The sequence below is a fragment of the Macaca fascicularis genome, chromosome 11 (assembly GCF_037993035.2).
Source record: "Macaca fascicularis isolate 582-1 chromosome 11, T2T-MFA8v1.1".
NCBI classification, from domain to species: Eukaryota; Metazoa; Chordata; class Mammalia; order Primates; family Cercopithecidae; genus Macaca; species Macaca fascicularis.
The window spans coordinates 11,185,531-11,212,743 of NC_088385.1; the positions used below are offsets into that span (position 1 = coordinate 11,185,531).

The window sequence follows — 27,213 nt, forward strand, 5'->3', positions numbered from 1 at the left end:
GCTGTGCAGAAACTTTTTTTATTTTATGCAATTTCATTTGTTGATTTTCACTGTTGCTGCACAAATCCAAAAATTATTGCCCAGATCAACGTTTTGAAGCTTTCCCCCGTGTTTTCTTTTAGTAGTTTTACAGTTTAAAGTCTTTAATCGGTTTTCAGTTGGTTTTTACATATGGTATGAGATAGGGGTCCAATTTTATTCTTCTGCCTGTGCATATACAATTTTCCCACCACCATTCATTGAAAAAACTATTTTTTCCCCATTGCGTATTCAACCATTAGGGACTGGGGGTGGGGAACAGAGAGATGTTCCCCACATGTCACAGGGTAGTAGGTTTCAGTTAAGAGGAACAAGCTTTTGAGATTTATTGCACAGCATAGTGACTATAGTTAATAATAGCGTATTGGATCTTTCCAAATTGCCAAGAGAATAAATCTCAAATGTTCTCAGCACAGAATATGATAAGTATGTGAGATGATGAAATGTTAATTAGTTTGATTTAATCATTCCATAGTGCACACATGTATCAGAACATCACATTTTATTCCATAATATTTTATGATTTTTATTTGTATTTTCCCAGTTATTAGTGACATTGAGTACATTTTCATATACCTGTTAGTATAAGAAATAAATTCTTGCCAGGTGCAGTGGCTCACGCCTGTAATCCCAGCACTTTGGGAGTCCGAGGCAGTGGATCACGAGGTCAGGAGATCAAGACCATCCTGGCTAAGACGATGAAACCTGTCTCTACTAAAAATACAAAAAATTAGCAAGGCATGATGGTGGACACCTGTAGTCCCAGGTACTCAGGAGGCTGAGGCAGGAGAATGGCGTGAACTCAGGAGACAGAGCTTGCAGTGAGCCGAAATAGTGACATTGGATTCCAGCCTGGGTGACAGAGTGAGACTCCATCTCAACAACAACAAAAAATAAATACAATTTAAAAAAATAAATTCGTTGCTCATTCTAAAATGGGAAAATGGGGTTATCAGTTCCAATGTGCTTCTAAAGATTAGTTGGGGCTTTGCTGTACCATCTGGACATATGTATCTGGTTTAGAACAAATCCACTTCCTCTCTGTGTAGTACCTGGCACTACTGGCACCTTTGTCATTCAAATAGGCATACTCTCCTGCTCCCAGGATAGGAAACCTGCAAGAGAAGAAGCAGAATCAGTGTGTCACTGAACATGTCTTCAAAAGCAGAGAGAAAAAAGATGAGAAAGTGAGAAAACTAACATTAATTCAACCTCTAAAAATAATGTTGTTTTTCCTTGTGTCGCGGTGACTAATTAGTCAGTGGGCTTTGCTTAGCAGGAGATGTTATAAATCAACTACTGGAATAGTGCAAAGTCCTGAATCAAACCTATTTCATGTCTGTAAGCGTAATATTCTTTCCAGTACATCCAAAGCCTTAGCTGGCTAATGGGAGAAGTCTGATACCTGTTTTCTTTTACACCATTTCCCAACATTTTGCTTCCTTAAATAACTGAAGACTCAGCAGCTATATCTAAAAACCATGCTTGATTTTATTCCTCCGACTTCCCTGTTTTAGTACTGGAACTGCAGTGCTATTTAGCTGAGTTTAGATGACTTGGCACAGATATTTTAGGTCAGCATTTGGATTATAAATTTCTCCTCTTTGCTCATTGGAATCACTATCATCTATGATATGATTTGCTAACTGTTGAAACACGCTAGACCTTAATCATATAATATTTCACATTTCTTTAAGTGATGAGCAGTTTCCAACAACTGGTTAGTTAACAATATATTTGATCCATAAAATATTTTGAGAGGCCAGGCATGGTGGCTCACACCAGTAATTCCAACATTTTGGGAGGCCGAGATGGGAGGATTGCTTGAGCTTAGGAGTTCAAGATCATCCCAGGCAACATAGTGAGACCCCATCTCTGGAAAAAAAAAAAAAAAGCCAAGCAAGGTGGCACACATATGTAGTTCCAGCTACTCAAGAGGCTGAGGTGAGAGGCTCACTTGAGCCAGGGAAGTCAAGGCTGCAGTGAGCTATGATGGCACTACTGCATTCCACCCTGGGTAACAGAGTGAAACCCTGTCTCTCAAAAATACAAACAAACAAAAAAAAATTTTGAGAATTAGGTAGAGAAAATTTACTACTTCCATATTGTAAAATAGGAAATAAAAGTTAATTCTAGATATTCATAAAGCAGTCACAATGTACTGGGCAGTGTAGATACAGCAATGTATAAATGTACGTGTTCTCTGATTTCTAAAACTTACCATCCTATCCAAGGTCAAAAGCTAATGAGAAAAATACTCATTTCAAACCTGCCAATGTCAAGTCTGGGGCTCTTCTTATTAAATAAAGTTATATTTCCAATATTGATGAATGTATTATAAGAAAGTAGTTTTTCAAAACTGTCTCATCTCTCAGACAAACGTTGAGTGAAATTGTGTGAATCCAATTTTTCCAGCATTATCTCAAATATTTTTAGTAATCTAAAGATCCTATAAATACACAACTGAGATTAAATTTTCTAGTGCCAAACTTTACCCATTTACAAATTTTAAAACTATCATCTTATTTTAAATAATAGGTATAATTGCTGTCACTCATAATCTTTCTCTGATACATCAAAACCTCTGTTCCTCACATCAACCCTGTGAAATCAGGAGGACAAGTACAATTTAATTTTGTTGTGGAGGTCAGGAACAGACTTAAAGATACTGTAGGGTTTGCTCGAAATGAAAGTGTTTGAAAATGACATAGAGAAGCCTGGAGCCAAGTTCACAGTCAGTCTACCTCACCATGACAGGTGTTGGATTCATTCAAGGAACTTGTGAAACCTTTGCAACATACAAGTTGGCACCATCTTCTTTTATGATTAATCTTAAAATGAGAAATTTTAAAGCATGTAACCAGAGAATACTTTAGATTTAATGCAAAGTAAATTCAAATACAAATATTACTGCCAGATTTTTCAGAACTTACTGTCTTGTCCATTCAGTACCATTTATCCATTTCCATGGCTGGCCTTGCTCTCTGCTCAGCCCAATCCAGTGATCCGAGGGGCCTTTATATCTCAACAGGAAATTCTTTCAGAAAACACAGAGATGATAGTCATTAATCTAACATAACCCATCCTCTCCCAGAAATGTTGCTGCTATGCTATATTCTTAACTACTCATAATTTTCTTCGTTTTTATTTTGTATTGTTTAGTAACACACGCAGAATAGGTATGCTATATTATACATATCAAAAGAAGATAATTTAAAACTGAGACAAATTGTTGATAATTTGGTTACTTTTGTTTCTGTATAGTACTCCTTTGTATGACTCTTCCCCAATTTATCTATTATACTATTGGTTGACAACAGGGTTTTATCAAGTTTGGAATGTATGCTGCTATGACATTCTTGTCACTTGTCCTAGAATAGAATTTTTAGGCCCCAGGATATGCTTTTTGTCAACTTTAAGAAATGACACTAGGCCAGGCTCCTGCAATCCCAGTACTTTAGGAGGCCGAGGTGGGCGGATCACCTGAGGCCAAGAGTTTGAGACTAGCCTTGGCCAACATGGTGAAGCCCCCTCTCTATTAAAAAAATACAAAAATTAGCTGGGCATGATGACACACACCTATAATCCCAGCTATCTGGGAGGCTGAGGTGTGAGAATCATTTGAACCTGGGAGACAAAAGTTGTGGTGAGTCAAGATCATACCACTGCACTGCAGCCTGGGCAATAGAGTGAGATTCTGTCTCAAAAAGAAAGAAGGAAATGACCCCAAACTAATGTAAGTGTACCAAATTATCCTCACAGCAGCAGTGTAGGCTGGTTTCCTTTGCTGTGTTTGCTTGTCAGCATGTACTGTCCTTTTTATGATTACAAGTTCTGAATTTTAATGCAATTAAATATATAAACAATTTCGTTTATTAGTAGTAAATTTAGGGACTTCTTAGGTAAATCTTTTACTCTTCCAAATCATAAAGATGACTTTTATTTTTGCTTTACTTTTTTTAGTTCCTTAGAGTGTACAGTTAGGCTATCGATTTGAGACCTTTCTTCCTTTTTAGTTATCTGTTCACAGCTATAAATTTCCCTCTTAGAACTATGTTTGCTGTATACCATCAATGTGCTATTTGTATTTTTACTTCATTTGTCTCAAGGTATTTTCTAGAGTCCCTTGTGATTTCTTCTTTGACCACTGGCTGTTTAAGAGTGGGTTTTAAAATTTCTACATATGTGTGACTTTTCCGGTTTTTCTAGTTATCGATTTCTAACTTCATTCCATTGTAACTGCAAAAGATTCTTTTTATGACTTCAAACTTTTCAAATGTATTAATTTTTTTAGGTTTTGTGGTCTAACATATGGTCTATTTTGAAGAATGTTCCATGTGCACTTGAGAAGAATGAGTATTCTGCTCTTGCTGGGTAGGTTATTCTGTATATGCCCATTAGGGATAATTGGTTTATAGTGTTGTTCAAATTTTCAATTTCCTTATTGATATTCTGTCTAGTTGTTTAATCTCATATTGAAAGTGGAATATTTCATTCTCCAACTTTTCATAGAACCGTTTGTTTCTCCCTTAAATTATAGCAATTATCGCTTCATATATTTTGGGGCTGTGTTAGTAAGTACATATATTTTATGACTGATAATTACTTTGCTATGTCAAAATTTTTATCAATGCATAATGCCCTTCTTTGTCTCTTGTAAAATTTTTTACCTTAGTTTATTTTGTCTGACAAAAATATTGCCACTCAACACTATTTTGGTTACTACTGCTTGTATGGAATATCTTTTTAAGTCCTTTTACTTTCAACTTCTTTGTGTCCCTGTATCTAAGGCAACTCTCTTGTAGACAGCATATAGATGAGTCTTGTTTTTCTTTTTAATTTATTTTGGTTTTTAGCCAACTTGTCAGTCTCGGCCCTTTAATAGGATGGGTTCATCCTTTTTTATTTAATGTGATTACTGAAACAAGGTTTACTTTTGGCATTTAATCATGTGTTTTCTCCATATCTTATACGTCTTTATTTCTCAAGTTGTCTGTTACTGACATTTTTTGTATTTAATTGATTTTTTATAGTGTATTGTTTTCCTTTTTTTTTCTTTTCTGTATATTTTTAGTAATTTTATTAGTGGTTACCTTGAGAATTATAATTAGCATCTTGAACTTGTAACAATATAATTTCATAATATCAACATAGCTTCAATAACTATGCAAACATTTTGATCCTATATGTCTTCATCCCTCCTGCTTCATAAGATTGTCACAGATTGCATCTTTATACATTATATGACCACTCTCATAGATTTATAATTTTTATTCATTTGCCTACGAAATTATATATAAATAGAAATATAGAAAGCTATAAATAGGAGAAGTTATAAATTATATGACATATACAGTAATTCTGGGTTTTATATTTACCTCTATTGTTACCTTTATGAATATTCTTTATTTTGGGGGTTCTGAATTGCTTTCTAGTGTCCTTTCAGTTCAGCCTCAAAGGTTTCCTTTAGTATTTTTTGTAGCACATGTCTACTGGTAATAAAATCCCTTAATTATTGGTTATCTGAAAATGTGTTATTTTTTCCTTCATTCTTGAAGGACAGCTTTGCTATATATAGAATGCATGGTTGGCAGTTTTATTTTTTCTTTCAGACATTTAAATATGCCATTCTGGCCGGGCGCGGTGGCTCAAGCCTGTAATCCCAGCACTTTGGGAGGCCGAGGAGGGTGGATCACGAGGTCAGGAGATCGAGACTATCCTGGCTAACATGGTGAAACCCCGTCTCTACTAAAAATACAAAAAAAAAAAAACTAGCCGGGCGTGGTGGTGGGCGCCTGTAGTCTCAGCTACTTGGGAGGCTGAGGCGGGAGAATGGCGTGAACCCGGGAGGCGGAGCTTGCAGTGAGCCGAGATCACGCCACTGCACTCCAGCCTGGGAGACACAGCGAGACTCCGTCTCAAAAAATAAATAAATAAAAAATAAAAATAAATAAATAAATAAATAAATATGCCATTCCACTGCCTTCTGATCTCCATGGTTTCTCAGATAAAATTAGCTATTAATTTTATTCAGGGTCTTATGTAAATGATGAGTTGTTTCATTCTTGCTGCTTTCAAATTCTCTCTTTGGATTTTGTCAACTTGACTATAATTTGTCTCAATGTAGATCTCTCTAAGTTTACCCTTTTGGAGTTCATTGAGCCTCTTGGATGTATATATTTATGTATTTCCCCAGATTTTGGAAAGTGTTGTTCATTATTTCTTTAAGTGTATTTTTCTGCTTCTCTTTCTCTTCTCTTTCTTGGATTTCTACAGTGCGTATCTTGGTATGTTTGCTCATGTCCTACAGGTTTCTTAGAATCTGTTTATTTGTCTTCATTCTTTTTCTTTGTTTTTCTTGGTCTGAATTGTTTCAGTTGTCTTAGTTTCAAGTTTTCTGATCTCTTACTTCTCAAATCTGCTGTTGAACTTCTTCAGTGAATTTTTAAAATTATTTTAAAATTTCAGTCATTGTACTTTTCAGCTCTGGAATTTTTGCTTGGTTCTTTTTTACAATTTCTACCTTTATATCGATATTCTAATTTTGTTCATTTATTATGTTTTGGGTTTCCTTTAGCTTTTTGTCTAGTTTCCTTTAGCTCATTGGTTATACCTAAGACTGCTGATTTAACATTCTTGACCCATATTTTTAATATCTGGGCCTCTTCAGGGATAGTTTCTGTCAGATTACTTTTTTTTCCTGTGAATGAATCATACTTTACTTTGTATGTCTTGTGTGTGTGTGTTTTTTTTTTTTTAGAAGTGGACATTATGAGTACTATGTTGTGGTAACTCTGGTAACTTAATTCTTTTGCTTTTCAGGGATTGTCGAATCTTGGTTGTTGTGGTTCAGAGTCATTTGGTCATGATTTTTCCCAACTATTTTTATTCACTGTTGTGCATGGTCATTGAAATCTCTGTTCTGTTATCTCTGCAGTCAGCCAGTTATTTAACAAAAATTGTCTTAAATGCCTGCTTCCCAAATCGAGGAAAAACACATACTATTTATTTAAATCCTTTGGAAGCCACTTCAGCTGATGAGGATTGACGCAATGATAGCCTACTTCTGTGTCTGCCCCTCAGCATTCAAAGGCAGAAATCAGCAATAACCCTGATATTTGGAGAAAAAGATTCTTATTGTCCACCCTGGCAGCAGGAATTCATTACAGGAACATGGGCAGCAGTTCCCATGGCTCCCTGCAATAATGGGGTGTGGAAAATAGTTATTATTGAGTAGAAACGTGGAAATTCACTGGCATTAACCAAAATTTGTCATCCTTTTTATCAAACTCTTCCCTTGATGCTTCCAGTGTTTAACTAGACTCAAGAATTCCAAAATAGCTACTTCAGACAGTTTTTGACAGTTTAATAGTTTTCTTAGTGGAGGAACAGATTTCTGTAGCTTTTTAGTCTACCATCCTCTCTGACATCATTCTTGCTTGACTTACTGTTTTTACTTTATTATTTTTTTGAGACAGAGTCTCACTCTGTCGCCTAGACTAGAGTACAGTAGCATGATCTTGGCTAAATGCAGCCTCCACCTCCCAGGTTCAAGCAATTCTCCTGCCTTAGCCTCCTGAGTAGCTGGAAGGCGTGTGCCACCATGCCCAGCTAATTTTTGTATTTTTTAGTTGAGATGGGGTTTCACTATGTTGGCCAGGCTGGTCTCGAACTCCTGACCTCAAGTGATCCACCCACCTTGGCCTCCCAAAGTCCTGGGGTTCCAGGCATGTGTTGCTGCTCCTGGCCTTGTTTGATTTATTTTGAAACAATGTTGCTAACTTCTTACACATTTAAAATGGTGTTTTTACCAGTACTTTTCTAATCCTTATTTGCACAGTCAAAGAAGCCTCTGGCTTGCTTGCCTTCTGGGCCTGTTCCTGCCAGGAGTGTTAAGGTAATTTTAGATGGTTCACTGTAAAATGTAATACATGCTAGGTTACTCTTTTCTTATACCCAAAAAAAAAAAAAAAAATCAATATAAGGCAGATGTCTAAACCTACCTCTTAGATAATTTCACAGGAAAAAATATCCTTGTAGGCCTGAATCTTTGATTCTGACCAGAACTATTTTCTTACCAGTTCCTGGAAGCTTTCAACCTGAGCAAGAGCAGCATCTTGTGAGTCACAAAACCTCTGACTTGATGTCCAGTTCTTGGTGTCATCAGAAAAATAGAAACACTTTCTTTGAAAACCAATCCAGCTTTCTGGGCATGCAGCTTGAAGACATACTGATGGGTTTTGATGGCAGTTAGCTCTTATTGCTGAAAATAAAATAAAAATAAATAAAATTTTAAAAATAAAATAAAATAAAAATTTATACTTTTATATCGTATTGTATAAATTACCAAGTGCTAATATACTCTCTGACACTCTCATTAAGTATTAAATGTATTATTTTCATTTTTCAAATGAGAAATATGATGCTAAATATAATTGTATACATTACATAGCAAATGGCAAAACTGAGATGCAAACTCATGCCTTCAGCAGGGGGTGAGCTGAAAAAGGAATTACTTAACCTTGCTCTGGGCCATGTATCTATTTGGCTCTCAACAGTGTCAACCTTTCTTAAAATATTAGATACATTAATGATAGCATTTGATCAGCTTTGGAGAACAGATAGTTCTCCACGTGCTCTAGATCAGGGGTCCCCAACCCCTAGGCCATGGATCAGTACTGGTCCATGGTAAGTCAGGAAGCAGGCCGTACAGTAGGAGGTAAGCAGTGAATGAATGAGTGAAGCTTCATCTGTATTTACAGCCACTCCCCATCACTCATTACCTCCTGAGCTCCTCCTCCTGTCAGATCAGCAGTGGCACTGGATTCTCATAGGAGTGAAAACCCTATTGGGAACTGCTCATGTGAGGAATCTAGGTTGTGGGCTCCTGGTGAGAATCTAATGCCTGATGATCTGTTACTGTCTCCCATCACTCACAGATGGTAGCATCTACTTTCAGAAAAACAAGCTCAGGGCTCCCACTGATTCTACATTATGTTGAGTTGTATAATTATTTTACTATATATTATTACACAATGTAATAATAATGGAAATAAAGGGCACAATAAAAGAAATGCACTTAAATTATCCCCAAACCATTCTTTGAGCCCAGTCTATGAAAACGTTGTCTTTCACAAAACTGGTCCCTTGTGCCAAAAAGGTTGGGGACTGCTGCTCTAGATGACTTAGTAAAATGAAGGGCAGGACATAGACACCTCATGTGAATAAGGTTTCTTGATGTGAAAAGGCCTCGTATATGTCTAAATACTATCATAAATATGAAATAAGTTGTTGTACAGTGAGCTTCCTTCCACTAAGGAGATTTAGTGAGGTTTTCTACAGTTTGAAGGCAGCAATACCTCATGGACAGGCTTTTCTGACCCACTTCTTATATAATCAGGAGAAATGCTCTCTTCACGTGGGATCTAAAGCAATGAATGTTTCTCCAGATAGTTGTCACTGAGGACCTAGTAGCTGACTGTTCATCTTCTGTTATATGATTCCCTTCTCGCTTCAACTCAACAGTTCTGAAAGTGTCTATGATAGATCAGAATGCTGGGTATTCATAGAATCATTACTACCAATTGGCATCACTATCCTTGGATTTGGCTCTTATGAGATGAGAAATCATGCTTGGTTATGAATAATAACTTGTGTAATCTGAATGTCAAATCATAACACCAGGCAAACATGTATTGTACCTGGTTTGGTATCACAAACTAGGTACCAAATTATAACTATTACAATGTAATTCCTTGAACCAGACCATAAGGCAGGATGACTTTCCCCAAATCTGTGCATCTTTGTTGTGCTATCACTGCTCCTGTATCAACCAGTTTAAAGAAAATGACCAGACCAGAGAGGGCAAGATGGTTGATTAGGAACAGCTCTGGTCTGTAGCTCCCAGTGAGACCGATACAGAAGGCAGGTGATTTTTGTATTTCCAACTGAGGTACCTGGATCATCTCACTGGGACTGGTTACACAGTGCGTACAGCCCACAGAGGGCAAGCAGAAGCAGGATGGGGCGTTGCTTCACCCAGGAAGCACAAGGGGTGGGGGAGCTCCCTCCCCTAGCCAAGAGAAGCCATGAGGGACTGTGCTGTGAGGGAAGGTGCTATCTGGCCCAGATGCTATATTTTTCCCATGGTTTTTTGCAACCCACAGACCAGGAGATTCCCTAGAGTGCCTACACCACGAGAACCCTGGTTTTCAAGCACAAAACTGGGCAGCTGTTTGGGCAGTCACTAAGCTAGCTGCAGGAGTTTTTTTTCAATGCCCCACCGGTGCCTGGAACCCACTGAGACAGAACCATTCACTCTACTGGAAAAGGGGCTGAAGCCAGGGAGCCAAGTGGTCTTGCTCAGTGGTTCCAACCCCCACAGAGCCCAGCAAGCTAAGGTCCGCTGACTAGAAATTCTTGCTGCCAGCACAGCAGTCTGAAGTGGACCCCGGATGCTCAAGTTTGGTGAGGGGAGGAGCATCCGCCATTACTGAGGCTTGAGTAGGCAGTTTTCTCCTCACAGTGTAAACAAAGCCCACGGGGAAGTTTGGACTGGGCAGAGCCCACCACAGTGCAGCAAAGCTACTGCAGCCAGACTGCCTCTTTAGATTCCTTCTCTCTGGGCAAGACGTCTCTGAAAGAAAGGCAGCAGCCCCAGTCAGGGGCTTATAGATAAAACTCTTATCTCCCTGGGACAGAGCACCTGGGGGAAAGGGTGGCTGTGGTTGTGGCTTCAGCAGACTTAAATGTTCCTGCCAGCCACCTCTGAAAAGAGCCATGGATCTCCCAGCACAGAGCTCGAGCTTTTCTAAGGGAAAGACTGCCTTCTCAAGCGGGTCCCTGACCCCCATGCCTCCTGACTGGGAGATACCTCCTACCAGGGGTTGATAGGCACCTCATACAGGAGAGTTCAGCTGGCATCTGGTGGGTGCCCCTCTGGGATGAAGCTTCCAAAGGAAGGAGCAGGTAGCAATCTTTGCTTTTCTGCAGCTTTTGCTAGCAATACCCAGGCAAAGAAGAAATGGATAAATTCCTGGACACATACGCCCTCCCAAGACTAAACAAGGAAGAAATTGAATTCCTGAATAGACCAATAACATGTTCCAAAATTGAGGCAGTAATTAATAGCCTACCCAACCAAAAAAAGCCCAGGTCCAGACAGATTCAGAGCCAAATTCTACCAGAGGTGTGAACAGGAGCTGGTACCATTCCTTCTGAAATTATTCCAAACAATAGAAAAAGAGAAAATTCTCCCTAACTCATTATATGAGACCAGCATCATCCTGATACCAAAACCTAGCAGAGATACAACCAAAAAAAGATAATTTTAGACCAATATTCCTGATGAACATCAATGCAAAAATCCTCAATAAAAAACTGGCCAACTGAATCCAGCAGCATGTCAAAAAGCTTATCCACCACAATCAAGTCAGCTTCATCCCTGGGATGAAAGGCTAGTTCAATATATGTAAATTAATAAAGTAATCCATTACATAAACAGAACAAATGACAAAAACCACATGATTATCTTAATAGATACAGAAAAGGCCTTTTATAAAATTCAACATCCCTTCATGCAAAAAACACTCAATAGACTAGGTATTGATAGACCATATCTAAAAATAATAAGAGCTATTTATGACAAACTCATAGCGAATATCATACTGAGTGGCCAAAAGCTGGAAGCATTCCCTTTGTAAACTGGCACAAGGCAAGAATGCCCTCTCTCACCACTCCTATTCAACATAGTATTGGAAGTTCTGGTCAGGGCAATCAGGTAAAAGAAAGAGATAAAATGTATTCAATAGGAAGAAAGGAAGTCAAATTGTCTCTGTTTGTAGATGACATAATTGCATATTTAGAAAACCCCATTGCCTCATCCCCAAAACTTCTTAAGCTGATAAGCAACTTCAGCAAATTCTCAGGATACAAAATCAATGTGCAAAAATCACAAGCATTGCTATACCCCAATAACAGACAAACAAAGAGCCAAATCATGAGTGAACTTTCATTCACAATCACTACTAAAAGAATAAAATACCTAAGAATACAACCTACAAGAGATGTGAAGGACCTCTTCAAGGAGAACTACAAACCACTGCTCAAGGAAATAAGAGATGACACAAACAAATGGAAAATCATTCCGTGCTCATGGATAGGAAGAATCAATATTATTAAAATGGTCATACAGCCCAAAGTAATCTATAGATTCATTGCTATTCCCATCAAGCTATCATCGACTTTCTTCACAGAATTAAAAAAAAAAAAAAAAAAAACTACTTTAAATTTCATATGGAACCCAAAAAGAGCCTGTATACTAAGACAATCCTAAGCAAAAAAACAAAGCTGGAGGCATCATGCTACCTGACTTCAAACTATACTGCAAGGCTACAGTAATCAAAACAGCATGGTACTGGTACCAAAACAGATATATTGACCAATGGAACATAATAGAGGCCTCAGAAATAACACCACACATCTACAACCATCTGATCTTTGACAAACCTGACAAAAACAAGCCATTGGGAAAGGATTCCCTATTTAATAAATGGTGCTGGGAAAACTGGCTAGCCATATGTAGAAAGCTGAAACTGGATCCCTTCCTTATACCTTTTACAAAAATTAATTCAAGATGGATTAAAGACTTAAATGTTAGACCTAACACCATAAAACCCCTAGAAGAAAACCTAGGCAACACCATTCAGGACATAGGCATGGGCAAGGACTTCATGTCTAAAACACCAAAAGCAATGGCAACAAAAGCCAAAATTGACAAATGCGATCTAATTTAACTAAAGAGCTTCTGCACAGCAAACAAAAAAAAAAAAAAAAAAAAAAATTATCAAAAAATTTTGTAATCTATCCATTTGACAAAGGGCTAATATCTAGAATCTACAAGGAACTTAAATTTACAAGAAAAAAACAAAAAACTCCATCAAAAAATGGGCAAAACATATGAACAGAGACTTCACAAAAGAATACATATATGTGGCCAACAAATACATGATAAAAAGCTCATCATTACTGATCATTAAAGAAATTCAAATCAAAACCACAATGAGATACCATCTTAGGCCAGTTACAATGACAATCATTTAAAAGTCAGGAAACAACAGATGCTGAAGAGGATGCAGAGAAATAGCAACACTTTTACACTGTTGATGGGAGTGTAAATTAGCTCAACCATTGTGGAAGACAGCATGGCGATTCTGCAAGGATCTAGAACCAGAAATACCATTTGACCCAGCAATCCCATTACTGAGCATATAGTCAAAAGATTATAAATTATTCTACTATAAAGACACATGCTCATGTATGTTTACTGCAGCACTATTCACAATAGCAAAGACTTGGAACCAATCCAAATGCTGATCAGTGATAGACTGGATGAAGAAAATATAGCACATATATACCATGGAATACTATGCAGCCATAAAGAAGAATGAGTTCATATTCTTTGCAGGGAGACTAATGAAACTGGAAACCATCATTCTCATCAAACTAACACAGGAACAGAAAACCAAACACTGCAGGTTCTCACTCACATGTGGGAGGTGAACAATGAGAACACATGGATGCAGGGAGGGGAACATCACACACTGGGGCTGTTGAGGGTTGGGGGGAACAGGAAGGATAGCATTAGGAGAAATACCTAATATAGATGACAGGCTTATGGGTGCATCAAACCACCATGGCACGTGTATACCTATGTAACAAACCTGCAGGTTCTACACATTTATCCCAGAACTTAAGGTATAATTAAAAAAAAAAAAAAAAAAAAAGTCAGGGACCAGAGCTATAACTGCAAAGCTCTATTAGGAATTTTTATAACTAAAGCCAATCTTAATAACTTGATCTAGGCCGGGCGCGGTGGCTCAAGCCTGTAATCCCAGCACTTTGGGAGGCCGAGATGGCCGGATCACAAGGTCAGGAGATCAAGACCATCCTGGCTAACACGGTGAAACCCCGTCTCTACTAAAAAATACAAAAAACTAGCCGGGCGAGGTGGCAGGCGCCTGTAGTCCCAGCTACTCGGGAGGCTGAGGCAGGAGAATGGCGTAAACTTGGGCGGCGGAGCTTGCAGTGAGCTGAGATCCGGCCACTGCACTCCAGCTTGGGCGACAGAGCGAGACTCCGTCTCAAAAAAAAAAAAAAAAAAAAAAAAAAACTTGATCTAAATGGGGAAATACCATATCTGAATAGTTAACTAACAATCTAAATGTTAAATAAAACATAAAAATGATACAAAGTAATAAATAATAACACATTTAAAAAAAGAAAGAAAGAAAATGACCAGATTAAAAGATGGCTCCAGCTATTGGCTCCACACAAGAAATCATTTCCAGTCAAAGTGCTAGCTGAAAGGAAGAGAAACACATAATGGATAATAAAGGAAAACAATCATAAGTGTCAATTTCATATGCTTACTGTAAAAAAAATAGGCTATAAATTTAAATTATATTTTAGAATACATTCCCTTGATTAATATTGAGGTATCTACAGACCACAAAAATTGTCTCCTTCCAATTTTTTCTTTCTTAAATAGTTATAATTAGTTGACTTAAGTCTCTGAAATAAAAAAATTATTTTTGCTTCATAAATGTATAAAGTGTTATAATGTATCTGTGGTTTCAAAATGGCAAAAGATAATAAGCAAAAGATTCGCAAATGAATAGGAATTATCTAGAACATGGAGTGTTCCAAGTATTGCTGACTCTAAGTTATGTAAGCAGTATTTGAAGGGTCTCTCTGAAATTACTTCAGAATCCAATAATGGGGGTAGATTTTAGGTTGATACGTAGAGTGGCATGAGGTTTGGGGAAAGTGTTTTTGTAGTTTTCTATGTCTCAGCTTGGTTTATATTAGATGCAATGCAAGCATGTTTTGAGGTACAAGATAATTTTTATAGCTAAATTGCTTTTAGGGTACAATCACTAAAAGGAGTTTGTTTTCTAGGGAGATGGGCTACATATGCTAAAAAAAACAAGGGCCAGAACATGCTCAAACAGCTAGGAAGAAAGACCAGGCTGCCTGTGATGTTATAGCCACTTAGTAGTTTTGTATACTTTAAACCATCTGTTTTGCTATTTTTCATGAAACAAGGCTGTTGTGGAGGTAAAATTAACTATGTCCCTAGATTGGATAAGGGACTATTTTTCAGTTTACTATTTTTTAAAATTTTTGCATCAGTATTCTTAAGGAATAGTGGTCTGTCTTCTACCTTCTGAAGATTCTGATCATTTCACTAAACTTGGAATAGTGTGAACCCTATTTACATAATTAAAATTTTTGATGCCACTTAAAAAGCTATTGGAGTTTAACTCAATTAGTGAGACAATATATTAAAAGCTGTAAAGAATAGTAAAATTATTTAGATTCTTTCTCTTCTTTTTACAAGTATAATTCTCTCTAGATGAATGAAGATTACAGTTCACTTACCACTTAAAGCAACAACCATTCCACACACTATGATTGTCAGAAACATGATTAAGAAAAATAAAGGCCAAATTAAGGTAGCTTTACCAGAATGCTCTTTTGAATGCCGATAACCTGGAAAAAATTATTGAAAAACATTTTAGCAATTAAATACATACATAATACTGCCAGAAACATTAACCATCAAAATGTTATTTTTATTTAATTCCTTCCCTTTTCACTAGAGGATGCAAATGACCTGTCATCTTATGAACTTACTATTCTATCTCTACAGTGTAATCATTTTCAAAAGTTAAAAGAATTGATTTTAACTTTCCAGCTACCATATTCAGGTTACCCTTTCAATTGGAGAGATTCATGTCAACTAAACCACAGGAATGAAATCAACATCCAAATCGTTGGAAATTCAACATAGCAAGTTATTCTGATTCCTGTCTAAAAATGTAAAGAAATATTTTTAAATGATATTAAGAGGAGATCTATTGATTAAAATAGACTTAAAAGGCATTGTTTTGGAGGAAAAAAGGCAAAACTGAAATGATAAAGTGATTATGGTAGAGGTCAAATTAGTGTTATTCTTGGAAGGATAGGAGAGTGAATAGTTCAGAATACATAGAAGGTCTCTGAGCCACATAACAAGGATCTTTCTCAGACAATGTTAGTAGTTGTATTAGTCCATCCTCACTGCTATGAAGAACTGCCCGAGACTGGATAATTTAAAAGGAAAGTTTAATTGACTCACAGTTCTGCATGGCTGGGGAGGCCTCAGGAAACTTACAATAATGATGGAAGAAGAAGCAAACATGTTTTTCTTCACGTGGCAGCAGGAGAGAGAAGTGCCTAACAAAGGGGTAAAAGCCCCTTATAAAACCATCAGATCTCACGAAAACTCACTCACTATCACGAGAACAGCATGAAGGGTAACCACCTCCATGATTCAGTTATCTCCCATTGGGTCCCTCCCATGACAAGTGGGGATTATGAGAACTACAATTCAAGATGAGATTTGGGTGAAGACACAGCTAGGCCATATCAGGAGTCAACAAAGGTGTTTATCTTACAATAATTAATCAAGCTACATATTTGTATTGTATAATTTCCTGTATCTGTGTTATATTTCAAAATGTCTTAGGTTATCTAAAACCTCTTATAAAGTTTATTATTGGAACCCTGTTCTGACAGAATCTCTTGTATACAATTCACACTTCTAGTTAATTTATCTAGATTTGTCCTTAGCTAAAGAGGCGTATTTTTCTCTAACATTCCCCGCAACACTAGAGACATTAGCAAGCTTTACACTGATGTTTCCCAAGATATTTGTCTTAATCAACAGATTTTAGTTTTTAGCAGTTTAAGTTGACAGAAATACTGAATGAAAAATATAGAGTTCACATATGTCCCTGTACCCCCTTTATAAAATATTTAAGAAATCATAAGAGAATCCAGAGGAAAATAAATTCTACATGTAGAGAAACAAAGATAAAAATGACTTTTACATTCTCCTCAAAAACCATGCAAGTAAGAAGACGGTGGAAACAAATATTTAAAGTATTAAGAGAAAAAAACCTTATTAACTTAGAATTCTTTAGCCTAAAAAATTCTTCAAAATGAATGACAAACAAATACTATTTTAGACAAACACTGAGATAACTTGTTGCCAGTAGACCTGTCTTATATCAAAAAACAAAAAAGGTAAATGCAATTATTTTAAATGGAAAGAGAATTATACAGGTTAGAAACATAAATTATATGAAAAAGGAAGTATATAAAAAATAAGTGAAGGTAAAATAAAACTATTTATTTTTCTTATTCTTAATTGATCTAACAAATGACAATTTGTTCAAAATAATAATAGTACCAATATATTAAATATGTGTGCTTATATATATAGATTTATATGCTTATGTATTCTTATATGTAAATAAAATAAATAACAGAAATGACCCATGGGATAAAAGCAGGGAATTAGGATTTTTTTATTAGAAGATACTCACAGTACCTGTGAAATGGTATAGTATTATTTGAAAGCAAACTTATGTTAGTTGTGAGTGTATATTGCAAACACTAGGGTAACCACTAAAATCACATTTTTTTTTGAGACGGAGTCTCGCTCTGTCACCCGGGCTGGAGTGCAGTGGCTGGATCTCAGCTCACTGCAAGCTCTGCCTCCCAGGTTCACGCCATTCTCCTGCCTCAGCCTCCCGAGTAGCTGGGACTACAGGTGCCCACCACCTCGCCTGGCTAGTTTTTTGTATTCTTTAGTAGAGACAGGGTTTCACCGTGTTAGCCAGGATGGTCTCGATCTTCTGACCTCGTGATCTGCTCGTCTCGGCCTCCCAAAGGGCTGGGATTACAGGCTTGAGCCACCACGCCTGGCCTAAAATCACATTTTTTAAAGTATAATTGATATACCAAGAATGAGAAAAAAATAGAACTTTATAAATGCTAAGTTAAAAACTAAACATACAGGGAAAAAAATGGAAGACAAGGCTGGGTGTGGTAGCTTACACTTATAATCCCAACCCTTTCGGACACTGAGGCAGGAGGATCATTTGAGGCCAGAAGTTCAAGACCAGACTGGGAGACGTAGCAAGACTCTCTCTCTACAAAAATTAAATAAAAATTAGCCAGGCTTTGTGGCATATGCCTGTAATACCAGGTACTCAGGGCTTAGGTGGGAGAATCACTTGGGCCTAGGATTTCAAGGGTACAGGGAGCTATAATTACACCATCACTCTCCAGCCTAATGAACAGAATGAGACTCTGTCTCTGAAGAGAGTGAAAAACGAAATAGAAACAAAGAACAAAGGCAAAAAATAGAAAACAGAAAGAAATATGGTAGATATTTAATCCACCTATGTTAATAATCAGTTTAATATCAATGATCTAAATGCACCAGTTAAAAATCAGAGATTAAACTACATGATATCTGCAGGAAATGCACTTTAAATATAAAAACTAAAAGTAAATGGATTGTAAATATATATATATGTATATATATCATACTGGTACAAACAAAAGAAAGCAGGAGAAGCTATACAAATTTCAAACAGAACAAACCTCAAAGCAAGGAAATTTATCAGGAATGATGAAAATTATTGCATAATGGTATAAGAATTAGTTTTCCAAGAAACTATGTTATGTTTCCACATAACAAACCTAAATGTGCATGCACCTAACAAGAGAGTATTTAACTACATGAGGCAAAAATTAATAGAACTGCAAGGAGAAATCAATGAATTAATTTTCCTAGTTGGTGATTTCAACAACACTCTATTGGAAATGCACAGATCCAGCAGGGTACAGTGGCTCATGCCTGTAATCTCAGCACCTTGGGATGCCAAAAAGACTGGATTATTTGATCTCAGGAGTTCAAGACCAACCTGGGCAATGTGGTAAAACTCTGTCTCTACAAAAAGACAAAAATGAGCCAAGTGTGGTGGTATGTGCTGGTATTCCCAGTTACTCAGGAGACTGAGGGGGGAGGATTGCTTGAACCCGGGAAGCAGTGGTTGAAATGAGATGAGACTGCACTACTGCACTCTAGCCTGGGTGACAGAGCGAGACTCTGTCTCAAAAACAACAAAATAGAAAAAATAAAAAGAAAGAAAGAAAGAAATGCACAGATCCGGCAGGGAGAAAATCAGTAGAACTTAGGTGAACTCAGCAACACCATCAATCAACTGAATATAATTGACATCTATAGACTACTTTGTGCAACAACAGCAGAATATACACTCTCAAGATTACATGGAATAGTCACCATAATAGACCACCTTCTGGGCTGTAAAACATACCGTAGCAAATTTAACAAAATAGAAATCATACAGACCACAATGTAAATAAATTAGAGTCAATAACAAAGAAAAGTTTTAAATCCCACTCATCTCCATAAACATGTGGTGATTAAACAATATGTTTCTAAACAACATATGGGTCAAGGAAGAAATCACAATAGAAATTTTAAAATATTTCAACTAAATGAAAATGAAAATACAGCTTAACAAAACTTGTGGGATACAGTAAAAGCATTGTTTAAAGAGAAATTGATAGCATTGAATGCATCTATTAGAAAAAAATAAAGATCTAAAATTAATTAGCTAAGTTTATACCTTAGGAAACTAGAAATAGAAGAGCAAATCAGGTACAAAGTAAACAGAAGAAAAGAAATAATTAGAGCAAAAATAAAAAATGGGACATTAATAGAAAAAGTTATCACAACCAAAACTAGGTTTTGAAAGATTAAAAATAATGCATAAGGCTCTAGCCAGGGTGATTAAGAAGAAAAGAGGAAGGACACAAATTACCCGTATCAGAAATAAATAAGTAGCTATTACTACAGATCCCATGGATGCTAAAATGGACAGTTCTATGTCCACACAGAGGATCAGTCACTTGAGAGACATAATTTCTCTAAACTCATACATGGAGAAATAGATGACCTAAATATGTTTACATTTATTACAGAAGTTATATACAGAAGACCTTCCAAAACAGAAAGCACCATGTCAAGATGGACTTGCTGGTGAATTCAACCAAACATTTAAGGAAAAAATTATACCAATTCTCTATAATTTGTTTTACAAGTCAGAGCAGAGAGACACTTCTTAACTCATTCTATGAGGCCAGCTTTATCCTAATAGGAAAATCAGATTAAGACATTACAGGAAAAGAAAACTATGGGCCACTATACCCCATGAACATAGATGCAAAACCTCAACAAAACTTTAGCAAATCCAATCCAATGATGTATAAAAAGAATTATACACTGTGATGAAGTGAAATTTATTTCAGCTATTTAAGGCAAGTTCAGCATTCAAAAATCAATTGTTATCCATAACATTAACAAGCTAAAAAATTCACTTGATTATATCAATATATACGAAAAAATTTAACAAAATTCAATAGCCATTTGTGATAAAAACTCTCAGTAAACAAAATTCAACATGGATTTGTGACAAAAACTCTCAGTAAACTAGAAATAGGGAAGAACTTCTTCACCTTAATAAAGAATATCTACAATAATCTACACCTAACATCCTCAAGTATGGTGAGAAACCTGAATTTTTCCCATTAAGATCGAGAACAAGGCAAAGATGTCCCTCTCACCAATGCTTCACGACATTGTTCTGGAAGTGCTAGATAGCACAGTAAGACAAGAAAAGGAAATAAAGGAAATAAAAGGTACACAGATGAGAAAGTAAGAAATAAAACTGTATTTCTCTGCAGATGACATAATCATCCATGTAGAAAATCCTGAAGAATTGAAAATTCTGGGAACTGATATGCAAGGTTATTGATATGTAAGGTTGTAGAATGCATGGCTAATCTACAAAAGTCAATCACTTTTCTATATGCCAGAAACAAACAGACTTTTATGTGAGAACACAGTGCCATACACATTAGCATTCAAGAAATAAAATACTTAGGTATAAATCTAACAAAATATGTACAAAATCTATATGTGGAAAACTACAAACTGATGAATGAAATCAAAGTAGAACTAAATAAATGGAGAAGTATTTTGTGTTCATGGAGAGAAAGACTCGACATTGCCAAGATATCAATTCTTCCCAGCTTAATCTACAGATTAAATGCAATGATAGTAATAATCTCAGCAAGTTATTGTGCAAATATCAACAAACTGATTCTAAAGTTTGTATAGATAAGCAAAAGACCCAGAAAAGCAAACACATTATTGAAGGAGATGAGCAAAGTTAAACAACTGATACTACCTGACTTCATGATTTACTCTGAAGCTACAGTAATCAAGACAATGTGGTATTTGTTAAAGAATAGACAAATAAGGCCGGGCGTGGTGGTTCACTCCTGTAATCCCAGCACTTTGGGAGGCCGAGGCAGGCAGATCACGAGGTCAGGAGATTGAGACCATCCTGGCTAACATGGTGAAACCTCGTCTCTACTAAAAATACAAAAATTAGCTGGGGGTAGTGGTGGGCATCTGTAGTCCCACCTACTTGGGAGGCTGAGGCAGGAGAATGGTGTGAACCCAGGAGGCAGAGCTTAGCTTGCAGTGAGCCGAGGTCGCGCTACTGCACTCCAGCCTGGGCGACAGAGCAAGACTCCGACTCTTAAAAAAAAAAAAAGACAAATATATTAATGAAAAAGGATAGAAAGCAGAGAAGTAGACTAAAAATAAATAGACCCAGATAAATATAGTCAACTGATCTTTGATAAAAGAGCAAAAGCAATACAATTAAGAAAAGATAGTCTTTTCAACAAATGATGCTGAACAACTAGACACCCACATACAAATAAATGAATCTAGGCCCAGATTTTGCCTCTTTCCCAAAAATAAATCAAAATGTATCATAGCCCTAAATGTAAAACACAAAACTGTAAAACTCATAGAAGATAACATAAGAGAAAGCCTAGATAACTTTGGGTATGGTGATGACTTTTTAGATATCATACCAAAGGCACAATCCATGAAAGAAAGAACTGATAAACTGGACTTCATTAAAACTAAAAACTTTTGATCTGCAAAAGACATAATCAAAATAATGAGAAGACAAATTATTAATATCATATGTCCTTTGAGAATTGCAAGTTAAAACAATGAGATATCATTACATATTACTTAAGTGTTACATTAAAACACTAACAATATCAAATGCTGGCAAGGATGTGGAGCAACCGGAAGTCTCATGCATTACTGGTAAGAAAGCTAAATGCTACAGCCACTTTGGCAGTTTCTTACAAAAGAAAACATACTTGACGGGAGGGGCCAAAATGGCCAAATAGAAACAGCTCTGGTCTGAAGCTCCCAGTGAGATGAATGTGGAAGGCAGGTGAATTCTGCATCTCCATCTGAGGTACCAAGTTCATCTCATTGGGCAGCTGGTGCAACCCACAGAAAGCAAGGAGAAAGCAGGTGGGGTGTGACTTCACCCAGGAGTTGCCCAGGGCGGGGAGACCTGCCTCCCTGAGGTAAGGGAAGTGGGGAGGGTCTGTCCTACCCACCAGGGGTACTATGCTTCTCCCACAGATTTTTGCAATCTGCAGATCAGAAGATTCCCTCATGAGCCTACACCACCAGGGCCCTGGGTCTCAAGCACAAACTTGGGCAAACCAATGACAGCCACTCCCATTGGTGGCTGTTTAGGCAGGCCCTGAGCTGCGGGAGTTTTTACATGCTCCAGTGGTTCGTGGAACTCCAGTGAGGCAGGAGAACCATCCAGTCCCATGGAAAGGGGGCCGAAGCCAAGGAGGAGAGCCCAGCAGTCTCAATCAATGGGTTCTACTCCTGTGGATCCCTGCAAGCTAAGACCCACTGACTTGAGATCCCCGCTGCCAGCAGAGTAGTCTGGAGTATGCCTGGAATGACCAAGTTCCTGCCGGGAGGGGTGACCACCAGTAGTTGGCGGTTTGCCCCTGACAGTGCAAAGGAGCCTGAGAGGTTTGGACTGGGCCAAATTTCCCACAGTGCAGCAAAGTGCTGTGGCAGGTTGTGGCCAGACTGCCTCTTTAGGTGGGACCCTGAGCCATCCCTCCTCACCAGGCGGGCCATTCCTGCAAGCATTCCAGCAGCTCCAGTCAGGGGCTTACAGACAGAACTCTCATCTCCCTGAGTCAGAGTACCTGAGGGGAGAGGCAGTTTCAGATTCAGCAGACTTAATCTTTCCTGCTGACTCTGAAGAGACCAGATGAACCGGGTGAGTGGGATTCCCCCAGTACAGCACACCAGCTCTGCTAAGGGAACATCAGACTCTCTACATAAGCGGGTCCTTGATCCTGTGCCTCCTGACTGGGTGAGACTTCCCAACAAGGGTCACCAGACACCTCATACAGAAGCGTTGCGGCTGGCATCAGGCCAGTGTCCCTCAGGGGCGAAACTTCCGAAGGAAGAAGCAGGCAGCGATCTGCTGTTCTGCAGCCTCCACTGGTGATACCCAGGTGAACGGGGTCTGGAGTGGCTCCCCAGTAAACTGCAGCAGATCTGCAGCAGAAAGGCTGACTGTTAGAAGATAAACAAACCAACAGAAAGTAACAAAGACAACATCAACAAAAAAGACTCCACAAAAACCCCATTCAAAGGTCATCAGCCTCAAAGATCAAAGGTGGATAAATCCACAAAGATGAGGAAAAAAACAATGCAAAAACCCTGAAAATTCCAAAAGCCAGAATGCCTCTTCTCTTCCAAATGATCGCGACACTTCTCCAGCGAGGGCATAGAACGAGGCTGAAGCTGAGATGGATGAACTGACAGAGGTAGGCTTCAGAAAGTAGGTAATAATGAATTTCTCCGAGCTACAGCATTATGTTCTAACCCAATGCAAAGAAGCTAAGAAGCATGATAAAAGATTACAGGAGCTGTTAACCAGAATAACCGGTTTAGCGAGAGCATAAATGACCTGATGGAGCTGAAAAACACAGCACGAGAACATCATGATGCAAACACAAGTATCAATAGCCAAATTGACCAAGCAGAAGAGAAAATACCAGAGCTTAAAGACTATCTTGCTGAAATAAGGCAGACAGACAAGACTAGAGAAAAAAGAATGAAAAGGAATGAACAAAACCTCCAAGAACTACAGGACTATGTAAAAAGACTGAACCTACCACTGATTGGAGTACTTGAAAGAGCCAGGGAGGGAATCAGGCCATGATGTCCTTATAATGGGAGTGGGTTTACTATCACGAAAGTGGATTTGTTATCAAAGCAAGTTTGGTGCCTCTTGCTCTCTCTCTTTCTTATGCATGTGCTCTCTTGCCCTTCCAAATTCTGCCATGGGATGATGGAGCAAAAAGGCCCTCACCAGATGTGTCTCTCAGTCTTGAACTTTCCAGCCTCCAGAACTATGAGCCAATAGATTTTGTTCATTATAAATTACCCAGTCTTGGGTATTCTGTAATAGCAGCACAAAACAGGCTAAGACAGAGTCCATGTATGTGTGGCAACAAGGAGAAAATGAAAAACAAACAACAACAAAAAAACTATCTTTCTCACAATTTTGCTGTGATCCCAAAATGGCTCTAAAAATATGGTCTTTAAACCAAAAAAAGAGCAAAAGGAAAAAGGATATACTAGCAGCAGATCTTACAAGAATATCCAAATTTAAAGAGCCATCAAACCAGTGGTGAATTTAAATTTCCCTCCTCTAACATCACTGCCCTGAACTTAATACAGCCAGAAACATGGAATTGAGCATCTGTCAGCATAAAAATAGAGGGCTCCAGGAGAAGCACTAGAGGTATGGTTTGAGGAACAAAAAAGCAAACTCCTACCTCAAATAGAGTTTGAAAACACCACATTTATTTTTTCTCCCTCTCTCTTGTCTACACTGCCATGTGCCTCAAACCTCAGGCAATCTGATGATGGTAGTGGAAACTACAGCAACATGCAATAGCCAAAACCTTGAGAAAGATCAATCCTCAGCCAGGCGCGGTGGCCCACGCCTGTAATCCCAGCACTTTGGGAGGCCGAGACAGGCGGATCACGAGGTCAGGAGATGGAGACCATCCTGGCTAACACGATGAAACCCCGTCTCTACTAAAAATACAAAAGATTAGCCAGGGGAGGTGGCGGGCGCCTGTAGTCCCAGCTACTCGGGAGGCTGAGGCAGGAGAGTGGCGTGAACCCGGGAGGCGGAGCTTGCAGTGAGCTGAGATCCGGCCACTGCACTCCAGCCTGGGAGACAGAGCGAGACTCCGTCTCAGAAATAAAAAGAAAAGAAAAGTCAGTCCTCTCCATTCAGTAGAGTTGTGGCTCCATGAGAGTGGGGCCAAACCTCTTGCTTTTTTTTTCTTCTTTCTCGCTGTCCTTCTGCCACATGAGTTTAAAGATGCAGAAATGACTGCAGAAGTGTATGGTTCATCAGAATAAAAGGAGCCCCGCGTTTCATGGAGGATGGAAAGGAGAAGCCCCTGGGAACCTGAAAGTACTGGTCAGATGGTGAAGAGGGAGAAACGTTAGAAAGAGATCCATGAACATTATTTATAAACTCCTGGATTCACCTGCCCCTCAACTTATGCATGCCTAGATGTGTTTCTAATTGGCATACTAAAGATGTTAAGACCCGAGCTAATGAATAGAGCATTGCGCAGTTGCCAGTTTCACCCCGGGTTGAGGCATATACCTGAAAAGCTCTACAAAGGCTTTCAGAATGGAACTGACATTGGAACCAGATCCCACAGATTGTCTTCATCCCACCAGTGTGATTGCTTGCTAAAACAATAGTATCAATATTCTCCAAAATTTAAATAAGATCCAGTCTAACTAAATATTTATTCAAAAGTTCAAATTACAGTCCAATATTACACAGCATATGAAGAACCATGAAAATGTAAACTTCAGTGGGGAAAGACAGTACAAGCCAAGGAGGGAAATGACAGAGATGTTGGAACTATCTGACAAATACTTCAAAGCAGTTGGTATAAAATGCTCAAAATACCCAATGAGTGAAGAAACAAATTAAGTCATTTAACAACATTTAGAGTTCATCTTTTTCCCCCTCTGAATTACCTTTTCTTTAAATTGATTACCTTTTAAGATGGGAGGAAAAAAACTCCAAACTTTTAAGTCCTAAGTTATAAAACCTTGATTTTCTCTAACTGTGGCAAAAGACTTTTTTTTTCCACTTACTAAATCATCATATAAAGCTTTTCACTTACTAAGTCATCATATAAATCATCATATAAAGCTCTCTCTCTATATAGTTCCAGTGCATCCAATCTAACATAATTACATTAGAATGCCCTAAGTTTTTACTTCAACCTTTGTTTACTTTGTTGATTTGTAAATGTCCTTTACAGACTATTTTCTACCTTTTCTCTCTTATGAGCTTCCATGGTAGGTTTTCTACCTATGTAATAATGATAGTATCTTGTATCTGAGTAACACTTTAGAGTTTGTAGTTTTTTTTTTAGTGAAATTCACTATTTTTATTTTCAATCATAAACTTAACCTTATCTCATTGTCTTACATGTTTCATTGTTCCCTCTCCTTAGTTGTTACAACTGTGAATATAAATATATGCATATTTCACATGAATTATAAGCCAATTTATAGACTCCCACATTCCATCTCTTATCCTTGAAAACTTCTTACTGGATCAGTACCTTACCTGTGTGAGCCCATCACTACCGCTACCTTCCCATTCCAGTCCTCACGTTTACTCTACATCCCAGCTTTTTACCTGGATTTGCAGGCAATTCGGATGGTGCAATGTCTTTCTCCACATTGTTACTGTCATGCATTTTGCTTCCAGTTACCATGAGTGATCTAAACCACAGTCTGTTTTCAACCCCAAGAATGATTCGAAACAAAACGAAACCAAGAAAAGCCCAACTACTAAAATATGTCAGTGTGTAACTGCCCCAGTAACTCAGAATTTCAAGCCTTTAAATTAAATGTAGCTAGAGGAACAAATGAAACACAAATTATTTCAAAAATCAGCTCATCACAACAGAATAAACTGGTGTTTGTAAGAATTTAAAAGAAAAAAAGTTGAAGCTACTTCTCCAACAGTATTTTGGTTACAAAAGAAACTAATGCTTGATAACTTAAAATTTTTTGACTGTGAAAAAAGTATAATTGTATTTTATGTGGTACAAAGCAATATCATGATAGAAAATAAGAATGTATTGAAAGGAAGGAGTTGACTCTCAGAGGAAATGAATGTTAGGTGAGTAAAGACAACAGCAATTTTCTTTTTTTTCTTTTTTTTTTTTTTTGAGACGGAGTCTTGCTTTGTTGCCCGGGCTGGAGTGCAG

General features: G+C 37.8%; 1 protein-coding gene and 1 long non-coding RNA gene across 9 annotated transcripts in view; one reads left to right on the plus strand and one right to left on the minus strand.

The window, feature by feature from the left end:
• LOC123567452 (uncharacterized) overlaps positions 1-27,213 on the plus strand; it is a 59,198-nt gene that overhangs the window by 11,802 nt on the left and 20,183 nt on the right. The window lies entirely within an intron of this gene.
• Positions 527-26,724, minus strand: CLEC2D (C-type lectin domain family 2 member D). 8 transcript variants are annotated; one of them, XM_074006245.1, is made up of 6 exons: positions 26,637-26,724; positions 16,256-16,317; positions 15,481-15,591; positions 8,118-8,302; positions 2,973-3,076; positions 527-1,154 (listed from the first exon to the last, which is right to left on the minus strand). In XM_074006245.1, exons 3-6 carry the CDS (start codon positions 15,524-15,526, stop codon positions 1,016-1,018), a joined length of 474 nt encoding a protein of 157 aa, XP_073862346.1. In that variant the 5' UTR covers positions 15,527-15,591; positions 16,256-16,317; positions 26,637-26,724; the 3' UTR covers positions 527-1,015. The 8 variants fall into 8 exon arrangements, with proteins under 8 accessions (XP_073862346.1, XP_073862348.1, XP_015285847.3 ...); XM_074006247.1 differs by having other exon boundaries at positions 15,565-15,591; positions 16,220-16,317; XM_015430361.4 differs by having other exon boundaries at positions 16,220-16,317.

Coding starts and splice junctions, on each gene's coding strand:
- CLEC2D (XM_015430360.4), bottom strand. CDS start 26,715: ATGGTAACTGGAAGCAAAATGCATGACAGTAACAATGTGGAGAAAGAC. Junction 3,077..8,117: donor TTGAAAGCTTCCAGGAACTG/GTAAGAAAATAG, acceptor GTTTTCTGAAAG/AATTTCCTGTTGAGATATAA. Junction 1,155..2,972: donor GGTACTGAATGGACAAGACA/GTAAGTTCTGAA, acceptor CTTCTCTTGCAG/GTTTCCTATCCTGGGAGCAG.